This window comes from Nannobrachium achirus (genome assembly GCF_963921795.1).
Source record: "Nannobrachium achirus genome assembly, chromosome: 18".
Lineage (NCBI taxonomy): Eukaryota > Metazoa > Chordata > Actinopteri > Myctophiformes > Myctophidae > Nannobrachium > Nannobrachium achirus.
This window is the reverse complement of record NC_137825.1, coordinates 19,547,070-19,557,972: the sequence shown is the minus strand read 5'-3', so window position 1 is coordinate 19,557,972 and position 10,903 is coordinate 19,547,070. Positions and strand designations below refer to the sequence as shown.

At 44.1% G+C, this 10,903-nt stretch overlaps 1 protein-coding gene across 1 annotated transcript; it reads left to right on the top strand.

Annotated features, from left to right (window-relative positions):
• Window positions 1–569: 569 nt before the first annotated feature.
• On the top strand, window positions 570–10,295 carry gpr142 (G protein-coupled receptor 142; the record flags this gene model as incomplete). The annotated part of the gene is made up of 2 exons (XM_080747269.1): window positions 570–711; window positions 9,328–10,295. 2 exons carry the CDS (start codon window positions 570–572, stop codon window positions 10,293–10,295), a joined length of 1,110 nt encoding a protein of 369 aa, XP_080603395.1.
• Window positions 10,296–10,903: the final 608 nt, after the last annotated feature.

The following is a 10,903-nucleotide window of genomic DNA, read 5'->3' as shown; positions in this document are numbered from 1 at the left end:
CTTCTCTGTAACTTTGTAAATAACTGTATACTGCTGTGCTACAACTGGACAACTGAATTTCACCCTTGGGATAATAAAGGTATCTATCTATCTATCTATCTATCTATCTATCTATCTATCTATCTATCTATCTACCTTTTTCAGACGGATAAAGGGGCAGGGGCTCAAGCCCCCTTTGATGTCTATGTGTGCACATGCCTGATTATTATTGATGTATATCTTGTACTATCGTTCTTTCTTCTTAGTCGTCATGACTGCATCACGTTTACCTTGTGAAAAATAAAGTATGAAAAGTACAGAACCCAGAGGACTGTGTCACCCTCTGTGAATAATTTTGAAGCTCATCCCATTCAGCATCATGGACAGCAGGTTGAGTGGCACTCAAAAAGCAGTACTTAATACAGACATCGATTGTGTCATGGATCATGACGTTATAGTATTCATTTCACTACTGATTGACTGATATTCAAATCGTTGTTTTTTTTGTCTGTCTCCCTTCCCATTTCCACCCAAACCTCCAATGTTCCTTTCTTGTTTTATTTTCATTTTTCAGGTGCAGCAGTAAGGTCATGATTGAGTGGCCCAATTTGACGGTGGCCGCCAGCCACCAAGAACCGAGTTTGAAACCTGGGGATCACCGACCATCTGAATGTGTTCTGGGCTTCTTCCCTGTTATCTACTACAGTGCTCTCCTCTGTGTGGGGGTCCCAGGTATACTGCATACTACACTATACACCACTGGTTCAAAGTAGGGTCCTTGAGGGGACCACAGCGGCACTTGGGCCATATGTCAAATCGACCGGCTTCATCGGAACACACATGCATACTTTTTTTGCTAATAGATACGTTATATAGTTTAATTTATTTATATACATGTATTCGTGAATTATTTTTTTCCTTTGACTTTAATTAAAAATGTAACTTTTCCCAAATATGGAGAAGGCATAGACCACATGAGACTGATACAGTATGTCCATATATGGGCTTTCCAAGATATGGGCTTAATATTGATGACATGCAGTGATCTGCATATATGGGCATTAAAGGGACAAGGACTGATCACAGAGATCTCCATATATGACCATTCATTTATTAGTGAATGAATTCTCCCCATTGGCTTGAATGGTTTGCTATTTCCAATTGCATATTTATAGTTAAGGATTTGTTCCGTTTAGTGTAGCAGAGCCTTGGTGGGGAAACAACGTTCACACAAGCAGTACCTAGACTCTGGGTGCGTTCGGAAATGCACACTCAACGCACTGGTGTGCCATGTTGTCCTTCGTTTATTCGGTGCACTTGGTGCGTTGTCGTTCGGAAATCCAGTGCGCTGCGCACAGGGTGTGCTGAGTGCACGCACTGACCGACCCTACTCAGAAGATGGGGTTTGGCGGTGTGTTGCGTCAGTGCGCAACAGTGTTTTGATTGGTTGGTTTTCATGGCCATGTCTCGAGCGCTTCTCAGCTGTGAACAATGGCGTAGGAAATGATAACAAAATGCACCATTTGCTGCTTTATTGGTCCTTTGGGCTTTATTGTTACACACGCATCAACGTGTAAACTGTAAACTAACAGCAGGTAGGCCAATGTTATGAATTAAATTACCTATCAATAGCAACGTTTCGTTTTCAGAAAGTTTTCCAACTGAAAAAGCGCACAGCTGCCTCTTAACTGGTCGTTCGTAAATAAGCCACACTGAATGCACTCTACAACGTCACGCCCACTGCACTCACTACACTGAGCACACACCCGGTGTGCATTTCCGAACGCACCCTCTGTTTGAACGGAATGTAGGGATGCCACGATTCATGATAAAAATCACGATTCAAACCGATTTATATTAAAAGAAAATCGCTTCATTTTTTCAAACTTCTTTTTATATATATATTTTTTTTCTTCTTTTTTTGTGGGGGTGATGAATTATGGTGTGCATGTCTGATATGAAATGTGAGCTTACCATAATCACAGTAATCCTTAATCATATTCCATCATATTCAATAGCATTTGGAGAGGGAGAGTTCAGTGCACTGCAGAGGAGTCTGTCTCGAGACCAGGTGTTGCTCGTCACATAGTTAATACATCACGGAAGGCAATTATGTTTCTGCACTGTGAAATAGGCCTACATCTATTCTAAGATGGCATCAAAGCCAAAGCTTTTTTTACATGTTAAACCTAGTAGCTAGGTTCTAAACAATAAGAAAGCATGTTTACTATTGTTGCACACTTTGTACAGACATTAAGTACTTTTACATGAAAAGTGTGCTACTTTTGCAATGTAGTTAAATAAATGTTAGCATGTTTACAGTTGTTGCACACTTTGCACAGAACAGACAATAAGTACTTTTACATGAAGTGTGCTACTTTTGCAATGTAGTAAAATGTTATGAAAATGTAGTACATATGAGATTAATAGCTTGGGGGGAGGGAGGGTTAAGAGAAATTATCATTTAAAAAAAGGATTTTTCTGTCATTTCTGTGGACAATAATTTTGTGTAAAAAAAATTGAAATCATGAATCGTGAACCTTCGCATCGCGAGTTGAGTGAATCGTGGCATGCCTAACAGAATGGAACACAACTTTAATTTATGGCATTGGTAAAGCCTGTGTTTACTCTACTATTTCATGTAAAATGTAATACTTTGATTAGAGTGATTATTGTAACAGAGCTTAAATGTGTTACTTCACTTTCAACCTAGGGGTCGGATATTCTAGGAGACTAGTCACTCCGACTCTCCGTGTAAGCCTGAGGTCTTTGAGCTCTCTACCTTATAAGAGAACTAGCCCTTACCCGTTCAAAGATATGAGCTCCGAAATGATGTGCAGTGTGTGGGTTATGGGATGTGCACTGTGCAAGTGTGCATACAGTATATGAGGGATGGAAAGTAACTTTAACTGGTGCTTGCATGATAATATGTAGGAGCATCAATGTAAGAAATACCCGTTTCGTTTAATGGCTACAGAGATACTGTGTGTGTCCCCGCCCCCCCAACCCGCCCGCCCGCCCGCCCGCCTGCCTGCCTGCACGCCTGCACACACACACACACACACACACACACACACACACACACACACACACACACACACACACACACACACACACACACACACACACACACACACACACAGAGCTGGTTAAACATGTTGCCTCATGCTAGATGCAGAATAGATATGCCTCATGCTAGATGCAGAATAGATAGTAGATACACCTTAAAAATGCTAATATACAGCATATGATTTGTGAAAGTGACAAACAGGCTTCACAGTTATGTCAGGTGTGTTCATATGCTAATGGTGATGCGATTTCAGATCAATTGTTCCAGCCACTGAGGAGAAACGCTGTTTCAGACATGCAGACACTCACTCAGACATTTCGAAAATTATATGTTTGATAGGCACGGTTCCTTCTTCGAGTCATCTAGGCAATCACCTCGATCACTCTAGTTTGGTCTGTGATTAGACAGATAGGAAATCACCTTTATCACTCTAGCTTGGTCTGTGATTTATTGGACAGCCAGGCAATCACCTTGATCACTCTGCTCACTCCTCTGAGTTGGCGGTTTGAATATAGATATTTTTTTGATTTATCACTGTAAACCACAAACTAGTAGTTTTTAATCTGCTAAATTCTTAATGCACTCCCCCCTCATTTTGATCAATTAGATATATGCTTAATTCTTAATTCATATTAATATACATTTATATATGGGTAAGTATAATTATAAGACTTTTGGAAAGTGGAAAAACAGAATATCTCCAACAGTTTGTCGAACAACAGTAGAAGTCCGTATAAGCAATATTCAGCAGGCAAATAACATTAAAACAGACAGTTGAACAAAATGAGGGGGGAGTGCATTAACAATTTAACTGATTAAAACTACTAGTGTGTCTGTTAAATCAAAAAATATCTGTATACTCAGTTATGCTTGTGTTGAATCTGTCACAGTGGGAGAAGATGCCCCGGTAGCTCGACTGTTTAACACGCTGCTGACCACATTTGACGCAATGTTTTCCTGGGTTCAGGATCTCACTCAAGAATCGGCTTCTGTGTGTTGTATATCTAAATAAAGCAGCACAGAGGCTTAAAAAAAGAACTGAGGGTCAGAGGTACATTTAACTGATAGTCATATTACAGCAGATGTGCTTGTGTTACGCCGCAATCAATAGCTGGACCAAGCAGTGCTGGACGGATCTCTCTGTTCATGTCTATTCATAATGAAAATGGGGAGCGACTGCTCAAGATGGACACGATCAATGCACAAGTGAGTTAGAGATACATTACTGGTGCATTAGCAGCCAGGAGAGTTACTATAATAACACATGATCAAACTTCCTCCCCTGGTTTCATAGGGTCAAGTTCTGATACCTCAGGCAGGGGTGTCACACCAAATTCTGGGCCCTGGGTACGTTAACTATTGAAGATAGATCTGCTATTTTTGAAAAAACGTGAAAATGTATGCAAGTCCTTGAATATTTCAAAATCCTCCTTTTTAGAAAAACCTATGTTTCTATTTCAGTGGTGCTCAAACATTTTCACGTGAAGGACCCCCAAAATTATATGTATTTGGCCACGGACCCCCATCTCAAAATATTTAGTTCAAGGGACCCCCCTCAGAATCAAAATTTGAGTTACAAATGTATAAAAAAATACATATATTCAAAGATTTGCACACATTTTCACGACTTTCTCAAAAATAGCAGATCTACAAACTCGTAGCGCGGCACTCGTTGCCGCGCTGTGAGCTTGTATATCTAATCTGCTACTTTTCGATAGCTTAAGTATAAAAGAATTCCAGGCCCCCTCCACCTTGGGCCCTAGTAACTCAGTCCCACTTTTCCCCCCCTTGTGACGTCACTGACCTCAGTTCCGTTTATACTCTCAAAATTAAATTAACAGTCAGGATTTTGCTGTTATAGATTGTGAGTATCCATCACCACTATCACTCCATTCATTCATTTCTTTATAGTCTTATAATTCCACATCGCTCCAAACCCCTGGTCTCTGGTGTCCAATATTAACATCCCAGCATGCCAAATTCACAGCAGCACATTGCTGTCATTACTGTGTATGAGACTGCTAGACAGACGGCAAATCGATGGCCGTGATTCGGTATTGATCCTGTGGCGATGAGACATAGTGAGTGTTGTAGAGTGGAAGGAGGGGTTCAGAGCGGCTATATATCAGTCAGACGCGTCACAGTGGACACTCCAGATGACCTCGGGGACACATCAAGGGCATAGCAGCGTAATTGGCCCCGAAGGGAACAAAAAAAAGGTCAGCTTGCTGGAATCAACAACTGTAGGGCGGGTGAAAGGGTCTGAAACACATGCTCTGCTCTCTGTAGCTAAAAAATATGTGGTTGACATTATTTTAACCACTTGAACTCTAGCATCCCTATTCTGGGCATTTCATATTAGGCGAACATTTGGCACAAATAGGCTAATCTAGTATAAACTCATAATCGGTTCGTTTGCAACGCAGCGCACTGAGAATATTTAGATCTACCTTTTTCTGCCGAAAAGATTTGGTGTAGAGGGGAAAAAAGGAGTGGACCAAGTTCCCAGTCAACTATATAGAATAATAAATTGTATTGTATGTATCCAAAATAAATTGGATACATTTAAAGCTTCTTTTTTAAAGATTATTTTTTGGGGCTTTTATGCCTTTATTGGATAAGACAGTTAGACTGACAGGAAATGGGGAGAGAGACGGGGAGTGACATGCGGCAAAGGTCACCTGGATCGGGAATCGAACCGGCGACGCCGTCAGGCATCAATGCCTATGTGGTATGCGCCTGGACCAGTAGGCCAGCGGGTGCCCCTGGACAGGGACGTGCTGGCCATTGGGAAAAGCGGGACAACTCCTGAACGGCCGGTTCATTCCCGGCCGGTCCAGGCCGGCCATTAGGAAAAAAATAAAAAAAATCACACCCGTGTGAAGTGAGCGGTGGTGGGTGGGTGCAGCGGGGGTTGCAGTGCTTAAGGGTAAAAATACGCGACCGCAGGTTTCCCGGGGAGATGCGTCTTGACCCAAGGAATCCAGGGAAAACATATTTTTAATTTTCTGACCTACGGGTCCAGAGTTGCGAGGCAAGTGGTCCGTTATAGCGCCACCATGTGGCCAAGTGGAAATGCTTTTGGGGATTCGTTGAGTATGCCACCCCCCACTTGTGGTTGAAATTCAGTGTTGACTCGACGTTTTGTTTGTGATTTATGGCTATTGTTTGCAAAACAGGCCCCTCCCTTTAACTTTGGAAGCCCGTTACGAACGAACGGAATGGACTATCGCAATATCCCTTGAGTATGTTCATTGCATGGGTTCATAGATCATGTGTACCGTTTTTTGTGCAATTTGAAGAAAATATGTAGGAAAAGGAACAAAAAGTGTGTTTTGGAGAAAATTCAAGATGGCGGAAAATCTATCCTGGCGCAAATGGGCGTGGCCTATATGGGGAGATGCGTCTTGACCCAAGGAATCCAGGGAAAAACAGAATTTCAATTTTCCGATCTACGGTTCAAGAGTTACGGGGCAAAACGTAAAGTGGGCCGTTATAGCGCCACCATGTGGCCAAGTGATGTAATTATTTTTTGATTAATTCTTAAAATCATTATGAATCTCCTCTCCGAGGTTTGAAACTGTAGCCCCTATGGTTTGCGAGAAAAAAAGAAAATGAATGTGATTTTTTGCGATTCCCATTATAAGTCAATGGAAAAAATTAATTCACTAATAAATTAATATCAATTAAACTATTGAACCTTTCTCTTAGCAAGTTACTAGCCCACCATTCCCGAGTAAGCCGGTCGATTTGACATATGGCGCGAGTGTGTGGTGGCAAAACTGTGGGACTAGTAGCGTGCCGAAGTTTAGGAAGTTCAGGCTACATACAGACACACACACACACAGACAGACAGACACACAGACCCACACGGCCACGTATAGGAGCGTTGTGACCACCGCTCAATAAAATGTCGGCCTTCGTTCCATTTTGGGGGCTGGGCGGCCAACAAAGTAAATCGTCACTGTCGGGTGGTTTCAAATTTGTAAATTTTTCGCAAAGCAAAGCCCTGCTTCATCATACAAGGCCGTCGCACAAAAGTAGTGAAAACAGCAGATCTACAAGCACACAACGCCTCACGGTGCGAGGCGTTGTGTGCTTGTAGATCGGCTGTTTTCACTAGTTTAAATCATTTTTAAAATGGTTTTGGACATACAAGGTTTCCACCCGACAATGACGAAATATAACTCATGTAATTGGCCCACTGGCTTGTCACTTGTCTTGATCTGAAATGGCAAATCTTTGAGTAGCAGAGAAGATCTCTCTCTATAGCGCGCAATGAGGGCCTCTACAACTCTTTTTCCCGGGCTGAATCAGGGGCCCAGCACGTCCCTGCCCCTGGATACGGAAACATTTAAAGCTTCAGTCCATAAGTTGTAAACAATAATGACTGAACTACAATTAAGATGGTGGCACATCTAGTGTCCAATCTGGTGTGTCGTGCACAAATTACTTGATTGACATTATCAAACAGTCAGTGTCTTACTGACACCAGTGTTAAAATGTCTCAAAGGAAGGGTAGAGAGACCACCTCCAAGTGTGCTTGTTATATTGTATTAACATACACATGAATAACATGAATAAGTCCCGGATTGTGGCTTTAAATGTAGCTACTGGAAGATAGATGAGACTTAAATCAATGCCTTGTAACTCATACTACTGTGAAGGCACCCGGCAGAATATTTTGACCATGATATCGCTTTTCTCTCTGATTTACGTCCTATCTGGCAGCCTTTGTCTGTCTCTGTTTGTTTGTGTCTGTCTGTCTATGTCTGTTTGTCTCCGTCATTCTCTGTTACCATCTGGCAAACTGCAGCGGAGCATTGGCGCCCGATGTAGCAGGCTCAGGGACCATCTCTGTCCCCAGGCAGGACTATAGAGTGTACAACCACTGTGTGTGTGTGTGTGTGTGTGTGTGTGTGTGTGTGTGTGTGTGTGTGTGTGTGTGTGTGTGTGTGTGTGTGTGTGTGTGTGTGTGTGTGTGTGTGTGTGTGTGTGTGTGTGTGTGAGAGAGAGTGAGAGAAAGAGTGTGTGTGTGTGTGTGTGTGTGTGTGTGTGTGTGTGTGTGTGTGTGTGTGTGTGTGTGTGTGTGTGTGTGTGTGTGTGTGTGTGTGTGTGTGTGTGTGTGTGTGTGTGTGTGTGTGAGAGAGTGAGAGAAAGGGTCTTGCACCCCAATATCACTCACCAGGGAGAACAAGCCTTCTCCATTCAAGCTCAAAGAATCTGGAAGGCCCCTGCACCCAAGTGTATTCGACAAGCGGATACGGTCATGTCCTTTAAAAAAGCATTCTTGTAAAGCAACCATCCATGTTATATAACATCCCTTTTCTTTTATTTCACCGCCTAATCCCACTCTTTTATGTTGAATTTCTGTATCAGCTTTAGCCGTTCGATTTCTTAAGTTGTTAATCCTTTTAAAGGATTAACAATTTAAGTGCATCCTTTTAAATTGTGATTACGTAGTTGTCCTTGCTTTTGTTTTAAGGTGTCATTTTCTCTGTGCAGTATTGGGTCATTTGAAGACTCACCTCTTCAGACTCCACCTTAGCCCGTGGCACTTGCCATAGCACTTGCCATAGCACTTGCCATAGCACTTGCCCTAGCTTTGATGCGGCAAGCTTTATGTAAAAGTTAAAATGTCATTTAGATAGCATGTTATTAGACAGATACCAGGTTTATTTGTTGACCTGGTATCCTATATTAATGTGCAGACAATATATTATTTTTATTGTACGGTTATATTATACAGTTTAGATTGATAATAGGTTCTTGGTTTACCCATGATAGATTACAATCTCTATGCAATTGATGCATTACCTTGTGGTTACCTAACTGTAAATCGCTCTGGATTAAGAGCGCCTGCAACATTGTAAATTGTTATCCAAGTAAGAGTTGCACTGCCTGCCATTACTGTGAACCTTTCTTACTCCATGTAGGGATGGGATCAATTCACCTTTTATTGGCAGAGCGGCATATCCGGTACCATTTAAACCCTCTATAATTGGTAAAAGGTACTTATAATATACATACTTGATAGTCTTTTTTTTTTTTTTGCTCTCTAACGAATCTCTTTTCCAAAAAATAGCCGATATTTTTGGGCAAATATTCCGCCCCAAAATAATGGATTTTGATTATCGTGATAATATCGTAAATCGCGATTTATTTTGTCAAAATAATCGTGATATGACATTTTCATATCGTCCCATCCCTAACTCCATGTCTCTCTGTCTCTCTGTGTCTCTCTCTCTCTCTGTCTCTCTCCGTCTCTCTCATATCAGTGAACATCCTGACAGCGGTGGCCCTGTCCAGGCTGGCCTGCCGCACCAAGAAGCCTCTGTACTATTACCTGCTGGCGGTGACGTGCTCGGACATCCTCTCCCAGCTCTTCATCATCTTCGTGGGCTTCCTGCTGGAGACGGCCGTGTTCCACCGGGAGGTGCCCGCCCTGCTGCTGCACGCCGTGAGTGCCGCCGAGTTCGCGGCCAACCACGCCTCCATCTGGTCCACGGTGCCCCTCACCGTGGACCGCTACGTGGCGCTGTGCCACCCCCTCCTCCACCGCCAGATCAGCTACCCGGCGCGGACCAGGAAGATCATCGGTGTGGTGCTGGTGCTGTCGCTGGCGTCGGGCGTGCCTTTCTTCTGGTGGTCGGACCTGTGGCGGGACAGCCACCCGCCCACGCCGCTGGACCACGCCCTCATATGGACGCACGTGACCCTCATCTACTTCCTGCCCTGCAGCGTCTTCCTGGTGCTGAACTCGCTCATCATCCGCACGCTGCGGGCGAGGCAGAGCCAGCGGTGCTGCCAGGAGGAGGGCAGCGGCCACGGAGGCCCCTCGCGACGCCTGGGCAAAACGACGGCCATGCTGCTGGCCATCACCTCCGTGTTCTCCGTGCTGTGGGCGCCCCGGACCGCCGTGGTCATCTACCACCTGTACGTGTCGTCGGTGCACAGCAACTGGCGCGTCCACCTGGCGTACGACCTGTCCAACATGCTGGCCATGCTCAACACGGCCGTCAACTTTTTCCTGTACTGCTTTGTGAGCAAGCCCTTCCGCGCCGCGGTGCGGGACGTGCTGCTGCTCAGGGGGGGCCCACTTCATCCTAACAATGCCCCCCTGCGGGGGAACCAGACCCCGGCCAACGCGTCCATCTCCTCTCTGTACAGTGGGAACAACAAGCGCTTGCCGCGGGAGGCCACCCCGCCACCTCCATCGCCGCGCAGGGCGAGTGAGACTGTTTGACCATGAACCCCCCCCCCCCATCCTCCTCCTAAGCGCTCGTCCCACGGCCCCGGAGCGCCAGTGACCTCAGAGCCACATGCTACATTCCAGCCATGTCCATGGACAGCTGCCAGTCACCCTTTGAGATTTCTCAAAAGGCCCAACTGAGTCACAAAACGGTATGTTTTTTTTTTTTTACCTTTTAAGGGCTTTTGCACACAGATGCGTTTTTTCGCATGGAAAAAACGGACGATTTCATATTTTTAAAGAAAACAATGATTCTCTATGACCTCATGCACCTACTCCGAATTTGCTGTGTGTCAAGTGGCTGCGGCAGTGCGTTTTTTTCACGATCCAACCCAGTTCGATTCGTGCGTCTTTTCGCATGCGGTAAAACTCATTGACTCCTTTTATGACTCCTTTTTTGATCCGCAGTGCGGATTTCGCACAGCATTGCACACCAAATCCAATGCGTTTTAATCATGCAGCAAACGGAAAAAACGCAACGGGCCTGTGACGTGCAAAGCCCTTAAGAATGTGTCCTCGGCTGTTGTTCTACAGTAAGCATGAATCAGCGTAGACAACATATTTATTTTTCTTGGAAGGAATTTAGGCTAAATAAAACTATT